Here is a 25,276-nt window from a genome sequence, read left to right as displayed (position 1 = left end):
TTCTTGACTTTACCCTGCGTTAGTACTACCATGTGCACATTGCAAATATTGGTCAAGTGATTCATTTCTGAGTTTTCAGAAAAATAAAATAAGAATCTGAGTTTTCAGGATCAACAAAAAAAGTGTATTCGCTAAACAGAAAATTACTTCCACTCATAATTTCTGTATGAATCCTTTCAAATGCTAACAAAAAGTTCTAGAAACATTTTGAGGATGTGCTAGTGTTAGTGCTCAAGAAAAACAGCCAATATCTGTTAAATGGTTTTATTCTCAAAACAACAGATTGGCAATATAAAATATTTTAACAGTATTTGTATTTAAATATCCATGACAGATAATGCATTTTCTTAAATAAAGTGCTATCTTTACAAACAGGTATTTTGTGTTTAAATTTACTGTTCTAATCTCTAAATATCGAGTAGATAAAGTGTATTTCAGTTAATGAAGAATGCAGCATTACTTTTCCTTCATATTCCTTCTCATGAAACCCTCACACTTTCTACATGGTGATTTACATGCCTTCTTCCATGCTTTTGTTGGTCTTGATCTTGCCTATAGGGGCCTCCTACAGGTTCTCCAACTCTGGGCACCAAAGACTAGGAAGAAAACACATCTTCATTCTTCCTGCTTTCCTTTATTCTTCTAAAGTCCAAACCATGGAAGCTCTGAACACTCGAGCTCTTAGGTTGAAATACAAAAGCAATCTTTTCATTACTTTTTTTGAGGCTTTGTAGAACTGGAATCGTTCATAAAGTTCAATACAGGCGTACCGGGGACTAAAGTTTCAAATTTTCATTTGTATGCTTGGATTTACTCAGCTGGATCCCAGACTTCACTCTAAGATCAAAATCTCTTTTTATTCCAGTAGCTACCTCTTAGGGGTGACAGCTTCTTGTGGTTTTATGGAGCAGCCAGGTGCTGTAAAAGAATAAATAAACAAATCTGACACAACCTGCAACCAGTGAGATTCAAAGCTTTATTCTAAAGAAGACTGACAAATTCCACAGTTAGCACAAACAGGTTCATGTTTCCCAGTCTCATTGTTGTACCTGACACCAACAGCTTGACCCTGTAATTCATTTCACTCATCTTAAGCCCAGTCCTTTAAAGAGAACATATGAAAAGCCATCTGCTGCCACAAACCTTTCTCTTTTCTTAATGTGCATCTTTCCCTTTACAAATCCATACAGTTTTGCTCTTATTTTTACATTGTAATGTCTCTAACTTTTCTAATTATCCTTTCTAATTATCTAACTTTTTCTAATTATCCTTTGGATAATTTCCATTTGATATTTTTTACTCTGAATCCTGAAATGGAAAGCAAATACAAAAACTTCTCCCTGTTCTCTTTCACTTTATTACATCACATTTTTAAATGCCTATATGAGTACCTGTAGATATGTATGTGTGAATACATATCAATAAACAACACACAGTATTACATAAGAAGAAACTGGAAGATCAGAATTAATGAAAAAAGATATTATATCACAGTTTAAATGGGATCATATTTCACAGACAGAGCTATGCTTCACTTAATGTGTATCCATAGAATATTCAGTAAATTCTTTTGTTTGGTGTAACTGCTTGATGATACGTTATTCCAGCTACAACAAAAGTCCTACATGTAGGTGGTAAAGGGCAGCATGAGCTTATATATAGGCAGATCATAAATGAGGTTAATTTTTTTCTTTCACTTATTACAATAAATTTGATATTAGAAGGCAAACTAAGCTATTTGGCAGTTAGCATTACCTCCAAGAAAACACAATTAGGATTAAAAGAAAGTGCCCTAGGAAAAAAAAAAAAAGACCATGTCCTTCAGTGTACAGTCCTTGGATGCTCTGCTTTTTCATGCCATTTTTGCAGTGGCAAATTCTGTTACAAGTTTTGGACTTGGAGAAGGGAACTCCACAAAATACTTCTATTTTTCATCAGGGGGCTGAAATTTAGCACATCCTTACACTGATTTTGTATTTGGCACATGGAATCATTTTCTACTTTTCAAGAAGAAATCATATTGTTTTCAGTTACTTAGCTGTTTGCTTTTGTTTGTTTGTTTTGGTAAAATATCATTTAATCCATATGAACTTTTTTTCATCTTTTTATTTCTGATTTAGCATGTTTGTATTGAGATTCAGCTCTCCCTCCTTTCATGTCATTTATCTCTATGAACCTGCAGATCAGTGTCAGCTAGGTTCAACCCTTTGATGAATGAGTGGATCTTGACCAACAAAAATGCCCTACACATCAGTCCTGGCAACTGGGTATTCATAAAGTTCTGACTTGCTCCTTTACTAGAATCATGTAAGCAAAAACATTGCCTCTACATACTGACACAAACACTTCCTGTGACAGTACCATTTCCTCAATCCAGAGTTTTCTCAGAAATTCAGACGTTATACTGCTGCTTGCTATCTCAGTGATGCAGAGTTTTTTTGTACTGCAGAGCAGTTCATCTTTCCTCATGCCTCCACAGGCTGCTCATCTGCTTCAAATGTGAACGATGAAGCAGCAATCTAGTACTGTGGTTTTATTTGTTCTTTCTGAAACGTTCACTGGGTTATTAAAAACATATCTTCCTACTATGCAGTTTCTCTTGTCTGGAACAGAAACCTGTCTGTTGTGATTAGAACGCATCGGAAAAAATGTTTAGCCTTTTCTTTTCCTTGGAAATTATAAAGTCAAAATTTCTTTGATGTTTACACTTGGAAAGAATTAATTTCAGCAGAATTTTCTGAAGGTCATCAATTAATTTCCATTAATAAAGATACCAAGACAACACTCTTCATGCAAGCACTATTTGTCTGTTCCAAACAGGGGTAAGACCCATGGCACCCTAAATCCTACTGACTTACATGTCCAGAAGCCACTGCATTGTTTATGTCCAGAGTAATCATTTGCCTTATGTAGTTCAGGCACAGATTTAAATGTGGAGCTCCTGCTGCCTGAACATTCAGCCTAATCTGGTATCATTGGCAGGGGCCAAGAAGGAAGGTCTCAATATCATTCTGACAGAAAACGATTATATGTTACTGCCTATTGTTTTCAGCAAAGAAGAAACATCTCAGTGCCAGCCCCAGGGATAACACAGAACCTGATGCACAAAGTAATCTCTCTCCCAGCGGTGAACTTTACTATAATTGAAACAGCTCAGCTGCCAAAACCCAATATACACTTGACAACTTTTCTACTTTCTTGTAGTGAATATCACAGAGAGCTCTGAAGCAGAGACCTCAGCAGGAGGTGCTCAGTCAGAAGGTAGCTGAGGTTCCAAAAGCTAGCAATTGAGTCTGAACAGCCAAAAATCCTTTAAGAAAAAACTGCAGTATCTACTCTAACCAAACCTGTTGCATAAAATTAGTTATGCAGTCAATCCTTTATTGCTGATGGTACTGCTTTTACCTTTTCTGCCTATTGTTGTTTGTTTTTTTCCTTCTACTGCATTTCTTAGGAGTGTAAACACAATTACTGCTCTGTTTTCCATTACTGAAACATTCATATACATGGTTTTATGTTTCTATTGCTTGGTATATTGAACCAGGCTGGAAAAGCACCAACAGTTCCTACACCAGTGGCAGTAGAAGAGGGACTAAGCCTGGGCAGTGGAGAATGGGGCATTTTCTGGGGAACTGAAGCTGGGTTGGAAGTGTGGAAGTTGAAGAGAATCACAGGTTTGGTGACAGCAGTTGGTCTACAGGCTTCTGATCATTTTGAGCTTTTTTTCTCAGGAAGTGACAAGTTAGTTTTGCTTTTCCTGCTTTTTTTATTTCTGAGCCTTACGGGTATGTTCAGATCTCACTGCATTATCTTCTTTACATCCCTAAAGGCTAATAACTTCATAAAAGCAAAATATTGAGGAGATCACAGTGGTAAGTATGAAGCAGAGACACTGACACAAGACAGCAGTACAACTACAGTTTTAACTTGCTTTCACATATTTAATGATATTCAGCTGATTGAGACTGAAACAGCTGGGACTTGTTCATTACACAGACCTGCTGAAGTACACAATATCTCAAATATTTAGCATTACCACAAAACAACTGTAGTAACTTTGTGAGTGGTATCAAGGTGGAAAATAAGCAACTGAAGGAGAGTCAGAGATACTTAAGAGGGTAAATTTCTTATGACCATTCAATGTATTTATGTTCTTTCTAAAACATAGGTCCAGGAATACACATAGAAGTAAGTTTTGTCCTATTCCTTGACCTTGATTAACAGATGTGAATCTGCCTTTGGCTCAGACTGTTAGCAGGGCAGAGATATAAAGCTTTAACATCTAAGTGTGACTGTGCTGAATGTATTTAGCTGATGTAGGTCAGAACACCTTTCCATGCATTTTGATTATAGATGTAAAATCTAAAATGCAGTTTTAGTTTTGCTAGCCACTGCAATGGTTAGCAATTAACATTGGCAGTTGGAATGGACATATTCTAAACAAAGCACCTTCAGGCAGTCATAAAAATACTACCTATGCAAAATAAATGCATACATACATAAATACATTATCAAAATAGCTGTTCAATCTAGTATGCTAAATTGAAGCCTCAAATATATCGGATCTACTTGATTGCAATGAAGGAAATTGTCTCATATGAACATTATGAAAAAAAGAACCAAAAACCCTATATCATACAGAAACTCACCTCTCACTGCTGCTCTTCAGTTTTCTATACTTATATCCCTTTTCTGTGTTCAGTAATAATAAATGCAAAACAAAAATCTTATGCTCATTTCAAATAATACTGAAGTGTGTGCACAGATCTTATAAATATCTCTTCTTTTTTACCTTGAAATCTTCTCTACAGTCTGAGTAAAAGACACAGATATGCATCAAACACAGAAAGTGGTTAACTAGCTTGTGTTCCACATTCTTTCTTCTAACTAGCAATAATTAGAAATAATAATACGTCATTCAGCTAATGTCAGGTGGTACTTACTCTGGGAATGACCAGGATGCCGTGTGTTACTAACACTACTCTCAAAGGAAGAGTGGAAGTTGTGTATGGTTTCTTGTAAAATCTGTCTCTCTCGTCCCTGTGAAGTAAAAACAAAACCCAACAAATTAACTATTTCTGTTTCAGGAAAAATATCTCTCTATATATGCTAAGTTCACAAAAGCATGGAAAATATGTATTTCTATGCCCAGAGAGTCACAGTGCATTATGAGGAATAATATCAAATCCTTTTCTACTGGGCATGTAAAAATTTTTCAGTCTTCTGAAACTGTCAGACAGCAGTAAAAGCATTTTCAGGATTTTCTTCATGGCTACAACATCATGGAACATCATCTTCCTCTCCAGATTTGCAGCTTTGTCTCTGCTGCTATTGCTCTTACCTTGGGGAATAACCTTTATGTTTTGTTTATGTGAGATTCCAATATCAGAGAGAAAACAAACCCTAAAGTTTCAAAAAGCAGCTGAGTAGTTCAGCAGGCCAAATTAAAGAGATTCTCCAGTCCATAATCTCTCTGACATGAACAGTGCTTCGTTTACACCATCTCGAGACCACCAATATATGTGTCAAGGCAGAAAAAAAAAGTGAGAAATGAGAGAAATGATCATTTATCTAGTAACAAAAAATAAAAATTAGTAGTAAAACCAAAGGAGGCATTTTACCTCATGTTTAACATAGTGTCACTGAAATCAGTGTTCACTAACTGTAACGTGACCAACATTTCCATGTCAGCTTTTAACATATTTGGCTTTGTAAAACTCAGTAAAAGAACAGTACAGTTACTGACCTAGGGAAGAGTTTATGAAATAGAACAGGTTGTACCAGAAAAGAAGGTATTTTTCAATAAACATGTTAAATGTCTTCTTTGGAAAACATTCCTTTCACTTTTCTAGCTAACATCTGCAATTGAATTTCCAAATATATATTCAATTAACAATACAAGCAAGCCTGGAATTAATTTATTAAGTATCTGATTTCAAAACGTACCTTTCCTGCATTTAGTTCAGAAATAGCTGCCAGAATTTGCTGCCTTGAACCATCAGTTTTAATACCCAGCTCTTTCAGATCACCATCAGTAAGGGTAAGGAAGGCTTCCATATCCACCTGCACGTGAGAAAGGAAAAAGACGTGTTTACCAAGATAAGATTCACTACTGAAGGACAGATTTTTTTTTAAATTATATAAACTCACTGGAAATATATTCGATATTGTGCATGCAAAAAACTTTAATGAATTGACAGCTTCAAATGGTACCTACTTTTACACTCAGCTGTTGAATTTTAAATCTGCTGTTAATACTTCAGTTGCTTGTTATTATGTAGTTTAAATGTTCATGGATTTTATTGGTCCTTATAAAAGCACAGTCTTTCCCTTACTGTAACTGTCTGTTGAGCAAACTAAGGTTTTTCTCTCCTTTAAAAGCATTACTAGATCTTCAGAATACCATGAGTACTATTTCATTGTCTCCTAAGGAAAATTTAAGGTTTGCTCACTTATCAGTTATACTGTATCAGAACATCCACAGAACTGTGATAAAAACAAACATCTATAACTTCATGTTGAGAGAAATTTCACACACAAAAGCATTTCAACAAAATGCTTTCTTCCCTGTCACTCTAGGGAACAATAATAAGCCCAGTGTATGTGGTGCTTAATCTTGAACTCCACAGCAACAGCAATTTATTACATGTCCATTCACTGCCCTCTGCCTTCCAACAAATAAACATGCAATAATTGCTTGCATTTGTTAATGTCTTAACCATTGAAATGAACTATTTTCATTAATTATTTTTTATTCCATCCTTCAGGTAAGTCGCACAGGTCTCATCTACAGCAACACTCATGTTCTCCAGTTTAAAATCACCTTCTGCATATTCACAGTGGATAAAGTAGGGACAGCAATCATCTCAAAGACTCCCATCCTGCTGTTCTCCAGCTTCAAGTGAGTTTCTAGCTGTGATTTCAGAAGTGATACAGCATGTCCTATAAACTGTTCAGCCCCACTTGATATGGACATATCAGGACATAAAAATGGAAGAAAAAAATATATCTGAGGCATCTATCTATAACAAAATTGCAGATCCAGTGTAAAAAGTATTGATACGTTCCTGGAGAATTCCAGGAATATCACTTCGGTCCATGTTTCAAAGTCCTCTCTGCAACTAAAAATGGTTGCAACACTTAAAATATTAAGTTGAGATTTTGGATCCTAATTCTAATGCAATGTGTGTCATGCCACACCTTTTCTAAAACAGCAAAAAAAATAAACCTTTTAAAAAAGATTTACCTCTTGTTCTTCAAATATAGGCTGATATTTCTCAAGGGACAATTTTTTAAGGATGCCGGTCAGCTCATCTGTAATATCAGAAACAAAAAAGTGTCAGAAAGGATCAATCATATTGATCTCTCCAGTGTTAGTTACAGAGGATATATTATCAAATGATACATTCCACACCATGACATACCGCAACATAAACCCAATCACATTTACTCTGCATCAAAAATAAAAATACTGTCTTATTGTAATTCTATCTAGTCATACCTTGGTAGGATGAAACCCTTCTGCTGTATCCTCCTTTCTACCTCATAAAAACAATCTTAAACAAACTTTTGAGAACAACTTTAATGCCTAAAATGCAGGTGCTTGGCCCTGGATGGCTGATTCAGATCAGCCTGTCTATACATAAAAATTCTTCAAGCAGGTAATGAGCTGAATGAGGAATTTCCATATCATGATTCAATAAGTTAAAATCTAGAGCAAGCACTTACCCACTCACTTATTCAAACCATTGATACAACAAGGGTATATCCAAATCTCTTCTGCTCAAGCATCTGACATCCATTGAACACAGATAGCTGAAGTCCAACAAAGGTGAAACTTGGGCAGAATTTAAGGTTCATAAGATTACCTTCCCTAAGGTAAGGCTAACAGGTCTGGATATAGAGTTTCCTCTCAAAGTCTAAGCAACTTAAAAGCTGAAGGACCTAACAGCAACTCCTAAAACACTTTTGAAATGTGATTACCTAGTTAATAAGCAAATACAGTTTTAGAATAACTCACTATTACCTCTCTTGGTTACACAGTACTTCTGTGAACCCAGGATTCTGTTTATTTTCACTGTTATGGTATCAGAAACAACTAATATATTACTAAAATGATCATCCTTACTAAAAAGTCAACATAAAATGAAGAACATATCATAAAACCACATAGAACCATAGAATGGCCTGGGTTGAAAAGGACCTCATAGATCATGAAGTTTCAACCCCCTTCTGTGTGCAGGGTCATCAACCACCAGACCAGGCTGCCCAGTGATCCAGCCTGGCCTTGAATGCCTCCAGGGATGGAGCACTCACAACCTTTCTGGGCAACCTGTTACAGTGTGTCACCACCCTCTGAGTGAAAAAACATGAGTGAAAACACTATCCAACAAAACTATGTTTAATATAATATTACCCTATATAAACTCATTTTCATTTCAAAGATGTCACCATTCCATTCTCAAATATATTTTGGTTTTGTTTTATTTCCTTCTTTGTTGTTAAAAACTAGGAAGAGAATTTCACTGTCTAAGCTTCTCAAAAGACATCAAGTATCTTGACATGCACAGATTTTTCTGTTCACCATTCTAGCAATCCTTAGTTTACACAGAAAAGTCCATAGAAAACTGAAGTAATAACTGCAAATGAGTCTTATTTTTGACAATTTGTTTGATATGCTTAAACTTGTAAAGGTTGGCTAAGTGAGGTTAACCCATGAGAAAAAGTAACTTGTTTTAAAAACATGAGAACTTCTTCACACAGTTTGACAAAAAAATATCATCTCAAAGAAACAAAATAGAACTTACATCAAAAGCCCTGAGATATAACACTAGCTTCCTTTTTCTTTTTAGGCTGCTAGCTGGCCTTTAAATTTTCAGCCCACTGGTGTGCTTTCATTATAGGCTATGATACTGGAAGAAACTTCCAGAATCTCCAAATGCAGAGCTTTGCTGTCATAGACAACTATTACAGTTGACACTTTTCACAAACTTAGACAGAATTTTCAAGTTTTCTTTTCATCTTTCCCTTGTCCTGTCCCTGTATTATACGATAATTTTGAGCAAAACCAGAAACCTCTCAATTCTATTATTCCTGCATTGCATGTTGTTTCTCCTTTACTTTTTCTCTAAGTTTTGTTTTACTTATCTTGTCTTCTTATCCACACCCCTGAACAAAGCACAGGCTCTCTGAGCTCTGCCACATTTAGCACCTCTTCTGTACTGTTCTACATAAGCAGGGTGGGGTTACCTTTCTCCAAGTTTTCACTCCCTCCTTTTGCTCTCATATGGTTTCTTCTTTCATGATTCTCCACTTCACTGGTTCTCAGAATAGGAAAAAGCTGTTGATGGTCCACCAAGTGGTTACCTAAATAAAAATAATGCACACTTCTGAATCATGCTGCCTATTGGTCCTTCAAGCAATGACCAAAGAAAACAAACTGGAAAATTAATTTCAGTTTACTTAATATAAGAAATAGTTAACACTGCATAACTTACTCTTCTGATTACTGCCGAGCCTCTGAGACATTACTGATGAATTAACTCACAACAAGAGAAGGCCTTGAATGAAAGGACCACACAAGTATGAAAGCTTACAAGCACAGTGAACCCAGAACTACTTCTGCTTCTGACAGCCTATACCTCTGCTACACAAGAAACTTGCTGTATTATAGCATCAGTGGTGCTGTCATAAAGCCCTGCTTCTCAAGGTGAGATTATAACAGCTGAAGCTTGGGGAATTCCTCTTCTTTTCCAAGAATAAGTTATTTTCCTCTCTCTATATTTCTAACCTGACAACTTTTATGTTATCGAGTCGTTATTATAAAATGGCACTAACTGAAGCGTGAAAGGATTTTCTCCAGTAGTAAGTACAATATGTTACAGCTAGGACATGATAAGTGGACAGAAAGTGGGTCAAATAACGCCTCCCTTTAGGGTAAACAGGGAAGTACAGTGCCAGTAGAAAGTTAGTGTAAATGAAAATAAAAATCAATCCTGACACTTTCCAAACAAACAAACAAAAAACAACCACAGCAAATATAGAACAGCTGCCTCTTGTAGAAGCCAGATAAAAGTATCCACATCTCTTATTTAATAGATTGAGTCGTGTTATTTTTCACTTTTTTTTTTGGAATAAAGTAGTTGATATTCTATTTTAAGTAGTCGATATTCTATGTTCAAATATCCTGTAGCAGGAAGACTTCTGAAAATAAAAGTTATTTAAAAATAAATAAATTCTAAAAATAGAAGTAATTTAGACCCAAAAATTCAAGTTAAAAATAACCTCACTGGAAAAGTATGAATTGGTAGGAATCAAAATTGTCTTTCCGTAATGATGTGTTTCACTGAGTTTATTAAAAACGTATTTTCATTTCAAATTTGGGGAGAAGTTTTCTACCCTTAGTAAATAATATTTAAGTCAGAAAATGGGGGAAGAACAGACATGCCATAAAAGTGGCGTACTTACATACACACTCTATGATAGCTTTAGGATGGTAACTATATCCCACAAAATGGGAGGATCATAGTTTTTGGAAGATAAACATCCACTGTTACTGCTGGAATGCAAACACTAAAATATTTTTTTCTACATAAGAAAGTGTTCTCACTCTCATGCAGATAGACAACAGTCCACTACAATTATAGTTTTAAACACTATGTACTCTTGATATAATTACAGTGATCAACTCACCATCTTCTGTAATAGTACCACTGCTGGAACCATTGCTCTTGGCCTGTCTGTGCGAAGAAGAGAGAGAGGACTCCACGTTGTGAACCTTAGGAGATGGAGAGGGTGATGGGGAAGGTGTGAGAGTTGGTGATGTGCTTTTAGATGTAGATGAGGTCCCAGATGGAGGTCTTTTGTTCATCTCTGTTTTTTGCTGTAATTAATAACATAATTATTTCAGGGGAAAAAAGAAAAAGTCTTTACTGATAGATGATGCTTCAGTATTATTTATGATTCGTAGAATCATTCTGCAGAGCATGTAGACACAAGTGGATGTATCTATGTGATTCATACTGCAACAATTCAAGTAATACTGATTTAACTGAGGTGAGAGTCTCTCAAATTCATGAAGGAAAATACATGTACTAAGGCTGCAATTTTGAAACAGGAGAATTATTTTTCATAAAGCAGTTCTCTACATAAGCATTATAATTAGTCTGTATATAAAAGGTGACATTTTGACTCAGGTCAACATAACACAGGTCTTTTTTATTCTGGGGTTTAATTAAATAAATAAATCCTTAATTAAAGCTTCTCAGAGTGTATCAGATGCTATTTTAAATTAACATTTCATTTAACCTGAACAATGTAGCAAGCATAAACCAAATTGCAGGTATATTGAAAACCCTTGCTTTGCTGGAGTGAAAGTTTGCAGTCAATTGTCAAACTTGATTATTACCTAGCCCCAAATTTCTCTCTCTCTAGCCTATTATTTGACATCTGTAGAATGCTCTTCTTTTGGTGTATTGTCTGCACTTATACAAATTACATCACCCTGTAAATTATAATTCAGCTTTTTGTTTTCTTTCTTTAAGGCCTGTACGTTTTCTCCTCTCACGGACAGCATCTGCAAATTGTTCAGTGTAACTTCACAGCACTTTTAAGATCAATTCCAAATTTAGACAACATAATCTTAATGGGGGGGACACAACAGTTTCCAAAATGGTTACAGGCAGTACATTCTCAGTACTTACTCTGCTTATTACAACAAAGTGGGCTGCTTAAGGTCTTGCAGCCAGAATGGATAACTGTGTAATTGAGTATTCCTAGAAGACACTGCTGTCCAGAAAATCATCTCAGAAGTAATATGTGAACATCTATAGCGAGATACACACCAATAACATGTTTTATTATTGATGGATAAACCTAACTTCATCTCGACATCTGAGCCAGGAGCACTAAAGAGTTGTTGCCTTTCTAAGATACTAGCATAATTTCTATTTAAAAATCTTTTCAATAAAATTATGAACTGCATTCCCAGAAGATGATTTACAGTGCATCGTTACTTACTACTTCTGTATCCCCTAACATCTTCCACTGTGAATGTGAGTAATAATTAAACTTCTTACTGGCAGCAGTGTTGTAACGACAGGCCTTAAGATCAGCAGGTCAAAGCTTACAGGCACAAATATTACATCTTAATAGGCTAACTAATGGAACTAGGAAAAAAAAGTATGATTTTTTGGGCATATAATCAGTTCTGAAATTATTTCCAAGACAAAAACAAGCCGAGAGCAACTGCTGACAGTTTAATTAGAAATATATTGGTCAGACCACCTCTGAAAGAAGAAAGCATTTGGTACCTGTTCAGCAGGGGAGACTTTAAGAAGGGAAGTGGATAATAAAGTGACTTTGTCTACTAGAAAGAAAGAGACAGATCATTTATAACCTGCAGAGCAGTTATGTGGAGTAGAAGGGAAGGAAAGACTATGAGTCCATAGCTTTTGGAGTCCAGCAGAGTTATAGATTTTTAGCTCTTAATCTCAATTTTAAAACATGACTGGTAGTCCCTTCAGAATCAGGGCTGACAGATCACACGGTGACTGTTCATGGAAACTAGTTTGGCACTGGTAGTTGCACATTTTTCTTTTTCTGAATGCTGCCCTCTGAAATTTTATTATATCGCTAAAGAACTTCATGACTTCATTTAACATCAAAAATTCACTTACAAAACATGCCTATTCCTTTCTGTTCCCATTAAAAGATATCACAGAATGAGAGAGCAAATATAATAATTTTACATTACAGATATTTTATGTTTCTTCAGGCTCTAAGAAGAATCTTAGGAACACGCAAAGAAAACCAACCAACCAACCAAACAAAAAGAGTTGTCTGGAGATTACACAAGAAAAAATTGAGCTTTTCTCTTGGTCATGTGTACTAACAGTTGCAGAATAAAGGACTTCAGAACTAAAACTCCAAATGATGCGCTTTCTTTCTTTTTCTATCTGAAATTTAACTTTTTCCTGTATGAATAAACACACGTATATTATTATAGTATTATAGTATATTATAGTATTATAGTATTTTTAGTATTATAGTATATTATATCTTCTGCAAGGATGCTGCTCTCTAACATGCCTCTGTGCAGAGTTTGAAGATTTTAGATCTTCATTCTTCAAAACTTTGCTTTATGCAGCCATTAGCTTCAAAGTCCACACATAAAAATGGGCAGGTCATGAGGGTAAAGCTATTTCAGGAAATCCACAGGAAAGCCAGCACAGATAAAATATCCAGTGCTTGTGAGCAACACTTGATTTTGGTAATGACACCTTGATGTTTACACTGTATAAAAACAACGCCTTGTGAACCAGTATCTGTGTACTGTTGGGATGAGCAGATCCCGGTACCCATTATCTAGTGTTCTTTATTCAGGTTGTACATTTAAAGGAAGCCTTCCTCATCATCAGAGGAAAGCTCAGGAATAACTAATACATAAAACACAAGACTCAATTACACATCAAGGATGGAAGTCATACAAAATATGATTTCAAAATATCAGAACATTTATACTTCAAAGTCAAGTATTATATTTACTGCTTTTAAAAGAAAGTGAAATTAATAATAAAGCATAATTTTATTTCATTATTAGGTCTGATCCTTTGAGTATTTGAAATTAAAAGAAAGGTTTGTAAAGCTGTAAAGTTTCCACTGCTTTAGCAATTAATTAATTTTAGGCTGCACAATCTCACACAGCTGTACTTATCAATCACTCACGACTGATATGTGACCTATCAAAATAAGTCATCTTAGAAGCAGAAAAACTTATATTCATTTGTACCTTTACTACGTGTCCATTGCCAACTGTTTGAGTACACTGCATATCAGACAGGGTGGATGAAGGAGTTGCCTGGACTGGACTATTGTGTTGGCTGGGCTTCTGTTCAGGTAAACCTGCTGCTTTTCTTCTTTGGGCTGCAATCTGAGATAAAACATTGTCTGCACTGCCACCTAAGGAAACCAACCAAACAAACAAAAAAATCAACACAAGAGTCAAGGAGACCATCAATTTTAGAAGTTTATTAATACTCAATTCGCCCCTCTTCATCATTCACCCCCACTTCAGAACTGACTGCGTAAGTAAGAGAGAACTTTAAGGTTCATATCTGTTCAGCAACTTTCAGTACAGAAGCCAAAAACAAGCTATAAGAGGAGAGGAGCCAGCCTTGTTTATGCACACACACACGTGTATAGCTGACTTTCACCCTCTTTGGATATACTTCCTGTGTTGCTTTACCATATTTTCTTTACAGTTGGCAGATATAATTCCAACCACATATGTAAGCTCCACAAAATACATGCTGTAATGGACGGGTGTATATCTGATCCACCATCAGTGGAGTCAATAAAATAAAATTTTTCTGATAGAGGAGTTAACCTATGAGACTTCTGCAACAGATGTGAAGCTTTTGCTCCCTTATGTAGGCTTCCAAAGTTGACATATGTTTCAACACTTCATAGAAATGTTGATTGTGCAGCAAGAGGATACTTCAGAAGAGGTTTAATATTTTCAAACATCATTAGAAATAATGCTTTTGTTTTTTGCTTGAATCAGGTTCAAGTGACTTTTGTATTAAAAACGATAGCAGCAATCAGGTACCTGATCTGTTATGCAGTTCTCCTCCATGCCTATTAATTCCTGCAATGTTATTGGATCCACCAGAAGAATGGGGAGAATGGTTGAAATTGGTAGAATTTGAAGGAGATGCAGGTCTTCTTGCAAATGCTGGTAATTTGACTGGTCTCGTACCTTTGCTAACAGACGTCTAGAGAAGAAAAAAAAAAATATCTTTCTTCCTTATGCAAAACAAAATTTAAGCTTCAACTGTTATTTTACATATTTTAAGTTCCGGAACGTTCAATGAAAAAGCAGAAGGATACCCAAAATATTCTTACTTTGCATATACATGTACAGTTTCTAAAAAAACTGAGAAGCCTTTCTTTTCTCTCACAGGTTGTCTTCAGAACTAGAGCAGCTTCTGATCCACTAGAATGACTGTGCCTACTCTGGCAACTAACACATATGGGTGGAAGCAATAGTCTCTTTAGCAGTTTGCAGCAAATTCCTTATGGCTAGACATTTGTTCCAGTGAACATCAAACGAGATTATTTTATTTCACAGAAAGCTTCCACACCATTTACGTTCCTCCCATAGAGGTATGCATTCTTCCTAAAAAGCAGACCTTAAAAGGAGAAGCCATTACTGAGACAGCAGAACTGATGTGGTTCACCAGCCAGCATGCCCCAGACATAATAAGACACAGAATTATTTTTACACATTTCATTTGCTTACCACATCTGAGTTCCCACTACTGTTAAAATCATGCTTGATTGCTCTCTGTGGCCAGGCAGTTCTCATCTGTTCAGCTTTGCCATCTTTGCTGATTCGTGTTCGATCAGAATTCCAAAGCTCAAAACTTGAGGGTGGTAAGAAAGGGGGTATCACTGCTTTCAATTTATCGCTAGGCAGCCTGGTAAATGGAGCACTACTTCTCAACTGAGAGAGAGAAAAAAAAGAAAGGAAAACAGAAATGAGATTCTTCTTAGAATGTTACTGGGAGCTAATGATGCTGTTTCAAAGTTAAATAAAAAGATGGAGACAAATGCATTTTTAAAGAAAATTAAATGGAAATGAGACATAAAAGTACCATCTGTGGAGATGCGCAGTACATAACAGACAGAATCCAAGGTACATATTGGCATGAGTAAGTTCATTCACTCAGTGCAAAGAATACAGTTCACAAAATGGCACAAACTGTCCCCCTTTCTTCATCAGCTTTAACAGGAATGTTAACAAGCAACTTCCAAATAAATAACAAACGGGATGCTTGGCAAGGCTGTCCTCTCTGATCTTCTAGACAAGACACCTGGAAATACTGAACAACTGTTTGTTCCTGCTCTACATGCGTCTCCAAAAAAAAAAAAAAAAAAAACGGAAAGAAAAACAAAAAAAATATAGAGCAGCGCAAATGATACTGGCTCCCTGGAGTTCTGTCAGTGAATCCTATCAAGATTTACTCAATCTTCTTAGAAGAGAAGAAAAAAAAAAAGATCGCCAACCAAATTTAATGACATCTCCATGGAGTAACCTGAAGGAGAGCTTGAAGGTAAAGCACAACAAAAGAATGGGATGTCCCAAACTATTTCATGGTCTACTTTATTTCTTGCTTTCAGATTGCTCTGCTTCATGTCTTCCTCACAGCATACCGCTTGTCAGTGAGTAATCAGCCATTCAGCCAATCTATTTTACTAATTCATTGCTGATCATACAAAAGTAAGGATAACTCATGAAAGAAGTCAGCATTCATCAAGAGCTGTCATACTGGACTATTTGCAGTACTTCCTAGTCAATAGAGCAACACATGTATCACAGATTGTCAGTTCTGCTCTAGTGACTACCAACCAGTGATAGTTCTCTTTGTAATGGTTACTTGGATAGCATGTAAAAAAAATACAAAACACTGCAAAAGCAAAACAAACAAACAATAAAACACAAGGAAACACTAACTGCCTTATCTTCTGAACATGCTCAACATACCATGGTTGTCAATAATTCATCATCCTTCCCTCCTTTTGCAGTGTTTACACCTGAAAAATACATAAATGAAATTTGATTGTCTGCATGCCCCTGCTTTTTAGTCTAAATGACAGCTTTTCTTTGCACAGCACTGTAGAATCATTATGGTTCAAAAAGATTTCTAAGATCAGCTAGTACAACCATTCTGAAACATTCAGCAGCTGTAACCTCAGTAAGCACAGAGAATCCCATTTTCCACTGATACCTCATATACCTAAATTAAAGTCAATAATCTTTCTTCACATTGCAAACTGTGGGACCTTTTCAGAGAGCTGTACAATTTCACTAAGTGTTCTTTATAATTTGGGCTTTTCTGAACTTTTTTTTTTCTCTGTTTTCTTTTAAACACACTGATTTTCACAATATAAATCATTTTATTGAGAATAGTAACAATTCCTGAGTGAACTGTCCATTCCTGACAAACCTAAGGGTTCCTGCTACAAAGCAGTACTATTGTTACTGTAGCATTTCCCTGCTAAAACAAGGCTGCCCACAACATTCAGCACCACCAACAGTCAGGAGTACAAATGTATCTCCTATACCATACAGATAGAATTTGTGACCTTTCAGCTACACTAACCTAAACAAGAACTAATAAACTGGAAATACTATCATCTTGATTATCCCGTAAAAGCACACTTTCTTACCAGACAACTCCAGCTTTATCATTACCTGTGTTATTTGTGACCCAGGCTATAGGAGCATCAGTAGTTCCAGAAGAGTCTGTGTCACTCTGTGGAACTGCTTTCATGGTGGAATTTAATGAAGATTCAGGTTCATCAGGAAAAGGTCCAAACTGATTGGAAGAAAAGCCATGGCGCAATGTCTGAGTCAGCTTCAGCTTGCGGAACCGATTGGACATCCTGCTCCACCAAGACTAGATTGAGAAGGAAAATGAACAATTTAGTTCCAACTAAAATAAAAACATGAGGAAAAGAAATGTACAATTATGTAATCTTTACTGCAGTGATAAGGGAGTTCCACAGAGAAACTACAAAAGTAATGTTAAAGTGATCTGCAAATATCAACATAATCAATGAACTGGAATGCATTTTTTTTTCCTTTTTAGAGGCATACATAGAAATTACTGGAGCTGCATGAAAGCCTTTCCTTCTGACTTTGAAAATTAGTGGCAAACCAAAAGAGTTCTGACAGTATGACTGTCGAAATCAAGATTCATTATAGATCTAGTGCTGCCATACAAGTAACTTTAACACTCTCAGACTGGAGAAAGACTATAGTCTGCAGAAGAGCAAGGCAAGGAAATAAAACAATACTGAAAACAATACTAAGGACTACCTCACCAGTAGCCTCTACCTATGTAGGTATCATATATATGGATGCTGTCCAAACTTTTCTGAAACAGAATTTAACCGAACAGATTACAGATTTCTGTATTTTTACAGATGGATGATGCAGAATGGTTCCAGTATGTAGGACGGTTCCCCTATTACATTTCTCTAGACTACACAGGATTTACAGTCTATATTAAGAAGACCCACACAGTTTGTATTAAACTTCACGGGGTTTGGAGGCAAATAAGTGAAGATTTTAAAGATGGTCTGATTAGTTCTTAGTAGAGTCTCTTCTTCACTTTCTGGAACACTTAAAAAATTTAGACATTTAAAGATTATAGTACTTTGTCAAGACTGCTTTATATGATGTCCAGTCCAGACACATACTTTTGTAGATTACTCTTTATACTTAGCCATTACTCTCACCATATATATCCCTCTCTCTCCCTGGCATTCAATAATTTTCAACTGCTTACTGATATAACTCTTCCCAACTGTCATAGAGTAGAAATAAGCAATATAAGCTAAGAACTTATTGCCCATAAATCAGTCCCTCTAGCAAACAATCATTAAGATGATTTTAAAATCTGCACAGACTACTAGTAATAGACAGAGTACTCAGACCTTTGTATCTCTTTGGAGCCATAACTAATAAAGATTTACATTACTTTCAGCAACAAAGACCTGAGGGAAAAAGGCAAAAGAGACAAATGGTTCTGAGAAGGAAACAAAAACCAGACCTCAGCATTTATTCACCTGCCAAAAGGAATACAAAGGGTGGAAAAATCTTTCCAGTTCTAATGTGGAGAACAGTGAGTTTACAAAAGGGACTGCTTGTATAATGTGGTTTGCTTGTAATGGGATCAGACTAGCTTCACTGAGCAAAAAGATCACATGGAAGTTTCTCTCATATTTGCTACTTTTTACAGTGCTTCTGATTTCTTAACATATGCTCTCACCACAAAGTCACCTGAAATGAATTAAGTACAGCCATTACATTACAGAACACCTACACTGCTCTCTGTCAAGAAAGGGATTCTAGCAGAGAGGTTCATTTGTCTTATGGGTTTAGAGTACATTCATCAGAGCTCTGGAGTCCTCAGTGTGCTGCTGCAGAAGGTTGTGGCTTGTCCATAAACCTTTTGCCTCACAGACATACAGAAACTGGAATAAAGGGTTTTAAACTAGATTGCAAAAAGCCAAGTAACAAAAATGTATTGATGGATGAAAATAGCGTCTGTCAAAAGGCCAAAATCTAGTAGCAATGGGAGAATGCAGAGGCATCAAAGAATAGAAAACAGTGTTGCCACTTCAGAAATATCTAAAATATTTATACCAATATTAGAAAGTTAGCATGGGTTTGTCAGAAATAGATTACACCAAATCTATCTTTCTCTTTGTCAGAATAACTGGTTCAAGTGGATTGAAGGGAGTAGAAGATTTGACACAGCTGGACTTTAATAAAGCTCATCACTATCCAACGTACCACTCTCTAAACAAACAAGGGAAATATGCTTCCAATAAGAATAATACAGGGAAAAGACATACTAAGAAACAACCTGGCAACAATTTACTCTCAGACTGGGAGGAAATATTTAGTAGAATGAAACATGAGTTTGGAAATATTCATTAATAAAAGCAATAATGAAACAGAATTTATTTTGTATAGTTTGTGTGAGACATCTGGAAAGATGATCTAAATGATACTGATAAATTGACAGTAAATTCAGTAGGATTCAAGGTAATAAGTAAGGAGAAAAAAAAATCAAGTATTTAAATACATAAAAAGGAATAACTAGCAAAGCAGTTGTACTGAAGAAAAATGGAAATCAGAGTCGCATCATCCCACTAAGTATAGGTCCTGTAATTATCAATCTACAGAATCCCATTGCTTGATAAAAGTTACATTTCCAACCAATCCATGAGGTACTCAACCAGGACCCTAGGTAGAATTCCATGACTAGTTTTGGATACCTCACCTTAAGATAGACAAAGACATACTAGAAATAATATGAAGTTTAGGAAACATAGTCTGCAAACAAGGAAATTTGAATAAGAAAATAGAAAATGAGAGGATGAAAAGAATTTGAAATCTAAATACGTATGTAGTTCTTATAAAGATGAAGCTGGACAGCAGCAAGAGAGATTTCGACTAGATGAGGGGAAAAGAAATATGACTCTAGGAACAGACGAGCAGTAGAACTAGGTGCAGAGGAGAAGTAATGAAATCTTATTCATCACAGTGAGAGAAAGGAGACCAGAAACTTTGTCAAGGAAGCTCCTGTCATAATCATTTGGTCTCCTTACATAAAAGCAAATGGGCCCCTGAAGTTCCCTCTCATTCTTCCATTTCCTGTCATTCAGAAGATCCCATGCTTTGCCATTTGCACTGACCTAGATAGAAAATTTATGTTTTGGTTGAGTCACCATAAATACCTAACTGAAACCTTCTGGGTAATTTGTTTTACAGTCCTGGCTCCATACAGAGAAGTTGTCCACATGGAAGAATAACTGTTGCAAAAGACAGATCCTCACTTAGGCATTCTCCTTGCACACTGGTCCAAAGCAAGATGAGTTTGATGACCACTCTAACAACTCTAAGAATGTCATTTTTACTCTCTGAACATTATAAGAAGAATAAAATGTGGAAAATACAATCAGACAGAATAGTTAATAAAGTATTATAAGCAAGAGGGAGTTATATGAGCTTACAGATTTCTAACTATCTATTTGTTTAAACACACACACAGGAAAACAATATAGAACACAATTTCTGCTGAAAAAGTGCTTGATTAAGACTTGTATACAATATAAAGTTTTGTTGCTTTGAGACCAAATATGAAAACATTCTACAGGTTGTGGAATATGGTCCAAGCACAGGTGTAAGGAGGAATGATACAAAGATGGTAACAGATATTCAAAAGGCTATTTATAAGGAAAGACTCACTGATATGGATGCCTTCACTGGGAAATGCTAAGGCAATCTCCACCAGGGAGCAATATCCAAGAGATGCTACCTTAGTGGTGGTCAACCCTTAAATGAGGTCTAGAGGAGGTGGAGTCAAGCTCCACCCCTTCCGGGAGCACAGCGAAATTACTCTCACCTGTGCTCCCACAGCTGACCTGACACTTGCCTCAGCTGATTAATTAGAAGTTCAGGCTGTGATTACCAATTTCCCATGCAATGGGCTTCTGAAGAAGGGGAGAAATCATGCAAGACCAGAGGACAGGACAGAGTGTGTCAGTGAAGTACACTGTAGTGACTGCCTTCTCTCTGGGTGAAATAAACACCAATACATCAAAGTATTAAATGTGAATATTCATATTTAAATCTTTATCAGTGACAAATCCTTCAAAATTACATTTTTTCCTACTTTCACCTTGAAATTCTACACAACTCCAATTCAAGCCCTCGCCCCATATCTCTGCAGGAGTTGCAATCTGACCTGCCATTCATGTGCTTTACACAGTGACAAAGACTAGGCAAAGCTATATAACTGCATTCCTAAAAGCTCCATTGAAACTGACACCAAAGTATAATCATATGAAAGTAACAACTTGTTACTTCAAAAACTGTAAAACAGACTCTAAAGTAGAACTGTAAATGATCTTTAAAATTCATGTCAGAAATAGTCTGGAAACTAGCACGTGTTTCTAAGATTCTGGTAACTTTTATGTAAAAACTGTGAGATCACAGATACAAAGAAACTCTAAGGTATGTAATCACCAAAAAAAGTTCAACTAAGCAAATAAATACAGCAAGACGAAAAGAATAAACTAATATGTTTTTTTCCTTCCTTTCTGAGGAAATACCACATAAGTTCAAATGGCACCTACTGCTGTTTCCTACTGGTTAACTGCTAATTTTTAGTTAAGGATACAGCATTCCAGTTAGTCTACACAAAAGACATGTAAGCCCTCCACTCTTGCATGTTCTGACACCTTTCATATTAAAGGTTCGCTGTGACCTTCAAAATTTTCAGTGCCAACTTCCCATTCATGATTTAAATAAAGTCTACCCTCCCTCCTAGAAGCTTGCTGCTTCATGATAAATCTAAACCCCTCCTTTTTATTATTCTTACATTTAGATGACAGAGACAGCCTCTCAGTCTCTTGGGCTGTCCTGCACATAATCACAGAATTTTCAAGCACATGATCTGAATTTCTGATTCCTTTCTACATCATCCTTCTTTCTTCTAGTGTCAACTATAAAAGCAAAATATGAAGAACTACTGTTGCTATTTCTACCAGAGCAAATACAGAAATAAGCAGCTTCTCAATGTGTTAGGAGATAGAAAAAAAAATCCAGTAACACATCCACTCCCATTACAAAGAAAAGAAGATCAGTTGTGAGTACAAGAAAAGTCTATGAAAATTAGATTAATTTTGCATGATTTGAAACTAGGATAGTAACAGAAATTCAATTCCAAACTAATGAACATAGTACCTTCCACTATTTAATTATCACCTCTACTTCTAGGCATTGAAATGTGCTTTGATGCTTCTTATTTAAAAGTCTTCTCTTTCCCTTGTTACCTGAGGAGAAATAAAGCTGGACACATACCACATCTCATAAAACTGAGAAACACTGTCAATCAGAAATTCAGAAAGATCCCTGCAACTAGTTACACATTAGATATAAACTACTCTGAAATGATCTTCTCTGCCTCACAGATGAAGGATGAATAAACACATTTACCTTTAGACCTCCTTTGTCATCTGGCAGCATTGGGACATTTAAGGATTGCCTACTTCTGGAAGAAGGTAAAGATGATCTGTTGTTCAGTTTATTCTTGTCTTTGTCTACTTGCATGCATGCTGATGCGAGTAACCGTACAAGTTCTGTGTCTAAAAGAAATAAATTAAGATACTTCTTTATTCTATTTTGCTTTGCCAAATCAAGACTGATAATGCTGATGATTTTCCTGTAATTCCCACCGAAGTTTAATAACAAATATAAAACTCTCAATGCAGATGATGAGTACTGACATCTTTGTTTCTTGTCCTGTTTCCCACCCCTTCTCCCCACACACTGGGATGTAGTCTTACCACCACCTTCCTAAAGATATTTAGCAGTATAAATAAGAACATGGTTCAGTTGGAATAAGTGGTTGTGACCAAGTGAATTGCCTGCTCTAATACTCTGCATAGGTTAAGAACAGCACTGTGGTGCTCCCTTTTCTCACCTGACACAGAAGAGAGCAGAGAAAAATGAATATTCTTTCTTCAAGTGCAGGTTGCAGAAAAGAAGCTTGAAATTAAATCCCAGAGAGAAAGGAGATGTTCAGCCTGGGCAATGAAGGGACTGAAAAGACATGGTAAGAAAGAAAAAAAAAAAAAAAAAAAAAAAAAAAAAAAAGAGAGGAAAAAAGTAAGAAAAAAGGAAAAGAGGAGGCAGAAAAAAAAGAACAAACATGAGACGAGGACAGGAAAGCAAAAAAATATTCTGTAAAATTGTATTTTACACAGAAATAAGGAAAGCCTTTTGGAAGGGCAGATAGAACTGACCTATATATTTCTCTTTCTGAACAGGTAACACGATCATAGAATCACAGAATCACGAAGGTTGGAAAAGACCTACAAGATCATCCAGTCCAACCATCCCCCCACCAACAATAGTTCTCACTAGACCACATCCCTCAACACAACGTCCAAACATTCCTTGATCACCTCCAGGGTCGGTGACTCCACCACCTCCCTGGGCAGCCCATTCCACTGCCTGACCACTCTTTCAGAGAAGTAGTATTTCCTGATGTCCAGCCTGAACCTCCCCTGTTTAGTCCTACAAGAAGTTAATCATACAAAAAATATATCCACTGTATTCGTTTTCTAAAATTTCGTACTATTAGTTATCAACTTTAAACAAACTAATTTCCTTAGCAGTATGGATTTTCTATTTTGGAGAAAGAAATCCAGGTACCAGGTAAGGTCAACAATAAAGTCCCAAATTAGCTGGGCTAAACAAACTACAATAAAATCTAATTGAGGTCTTTCCAAAGCATGTTGCCTTTTTCTAAAGTGTTCCTGTGGCTAACAACTTGAAGACTAACACGTGACTTTTCTTGTTTATTAGAGATCGAGTGGGAACTTCAGCCAGTTCCTTAGTCTTGTTCTGATTGCACTCTCTTTCTCCTGTCCCTGTACTGCTGCTTACTCAGTGGAAACTTTTAGCACCAGTTCCAGTGCTAAAAGCAACCAGTTAGTTTAGTGCTAAAAACACTACGGAACACACAAGCCACAACAATTAAATAACACTGAACAGGATCTGATGACAAAAACAGCACATTTTGGAGCACCTTCAAAAACAAAAACAAGAGGAACAAACTCACTTAGCCCACATGGTTATTTATCCATCTGAACAATTAATTCAGGAAACATATTTTTCAGACAGTATCCTTACTTGGTCCAGTGTAGCATGGACCTCAGCCAATCATCTGTAGAAATCTCAGTGTAACTTCTGGATTTTAAGAGTTTATCTGTTTCTGTTGCAATTATACAGGCTTCCTCTGTGGTCTCTGAAATAGCATACCTGGGTCATTCAGCAGCATTATCAAGTCAAAAGCAGTGTATCCATTTTTTGCACGAAGATTGACATCGGCTCCTTGGTTTAACAAATACTTTACAACTTCTTTGTTTCTTCAAGGGAGAGAAAAAAAAAAATAAAAACACGTTGCTTATATGAGAGAAAGAGATGAAGAGAGAAGACCTTCATTTCCATTCTTTTATACCATTTCTCCTCAATTACTGATCAGTTTTACCTTTGCAATAGCTAAACAAGCATAAAATTTGTCCACAACTTAGTCAAGAGCTCCCATGATTCCTTTGTTACATACTTTTTACTCACTACAAACCACACTAATTGGCATGCAGAAAGTCTGCTTTAAAAAAAAAACTAATTTAAATAGTCAGTTTCTTAAGCTGCCCTATGGAAATAATCCTGAAACTTGCTGCCAATTTCCCAGTGAAATTTCAGGCAAAATGCAGGTGGAAAAACAAAGGTCAGTCCAGAAGTCACTATACAACATCATTAATAATTAAAAACAACTTCATATTCATAACAGGTAAGAAATTGCATATGATAAAAGCCAAAGTGACTAAAAATAATCTTGAACTCCAGACAGTCTTCACTTAGATATTTCCTTCATGTGTCTAGAATGCACACAAAGATCAGCAATGTGATGATACAAACACCTTCTAGCAAAAGCTCATAAAAGCAAGTTATATAACAGGACTCAGAATTCAACCCCCATCAAACCCTCTCCTTTCTCATATTCCTGAAAAAGTAAGCAGGACTTGCCTTGCAAATTAAAACCAATACTGTACTACAGCCTACAAAACAAGTCAGCAGACTGCAAAGCTATGAAAAACATATTCAATGCAAAATTCCTTGAGACTG

At 36.1% G+C, this 25,276-nt stretch overlaps 1 protein-coding gene across 1 annotated transcript in view; it reads right to left on the bottom strand.

Moving 5' to 3' along the window:
- Positions 1 to 251: 251 nt before the first annotated feature.
- The window catches only part of ANKS6 (ankyrin repeat and sterile alpha motif domain containing 6), a 34,504-nt gene continuing 9,479 nt past the window's right edge, over positions 252 to 25,276 (bottom strand). Inside the window, exons 5-17 of the mRNA XM_072328874.1 lie at positions 24,410 to 24,516; positions 22,580 to 22,728; positions 17,258 to 17,462; positions 16,547 to 16,596; positions 15,302 to 15,505; positions 14,609 to 14,774; positions 13,790 to 13,959; positions 10,693 to 10,882; positions 9,250 to 9,366; positions 7,247 to 7,314; positions 5,947 to 6,063; positions 4,944 to 5,040; positions 252 to 918 (exon numbers count right to left, since the gene is read on the bottom strand). Coding sequence (XP_072184975.1) covers positions 869 to 918; positions 4,944 to 5,040; positions 5,947 to 6,063; positions 7,247 to 7,314; positions 9,250 to 9,366; positions 10,693 to 10,882; positions 13,790 to 13,959; positions 14,609 to 14,774; positions 15,302 to 15,505; positions 16,547 to 16,596; positions 17,258 to 17,462; positions 22,580 to 22,728; positions 24,410 to 24,516 — 1,690 coding nt within the window. The 3' untranslated portion in view covers positions 252 to 868. The remainder of the gene's footprint in view (positions 919 to 4,943; positions 5,041 to 5,946; positions 6,064 to 7,246; positions 7,315 to 9,249; positions 9,367 to 10,692; positions 10,883 to 13,789; positions 13,960 to 14,608; positions 14,775 to 15,301; positions 15,506 to 16,546; positions 16,597 to 17,257; positions 17,463 to 22,579; positions 22,729 to 24,409; positions 24,517 to 25,276) is intronic.

Source organism: Excalfactoria chinensis, chromosome 2 (assembly GCF_039878825.1).
Source record: "Excalfactoria chinensis isolate bCotChi1 chromosome 2, bCotChi1.hap2, whole genome shotgun sequence".
NCBI classification, from domain to species: Eukaryota; Metazoa; Chordata; class Aves; order Galliformes; family Phasianidae; genus Excalfactoria; species Excalfactoria chinensis.
This window is presented reverse-complemented; position numbering and strand designations above follow the sequence as displayed.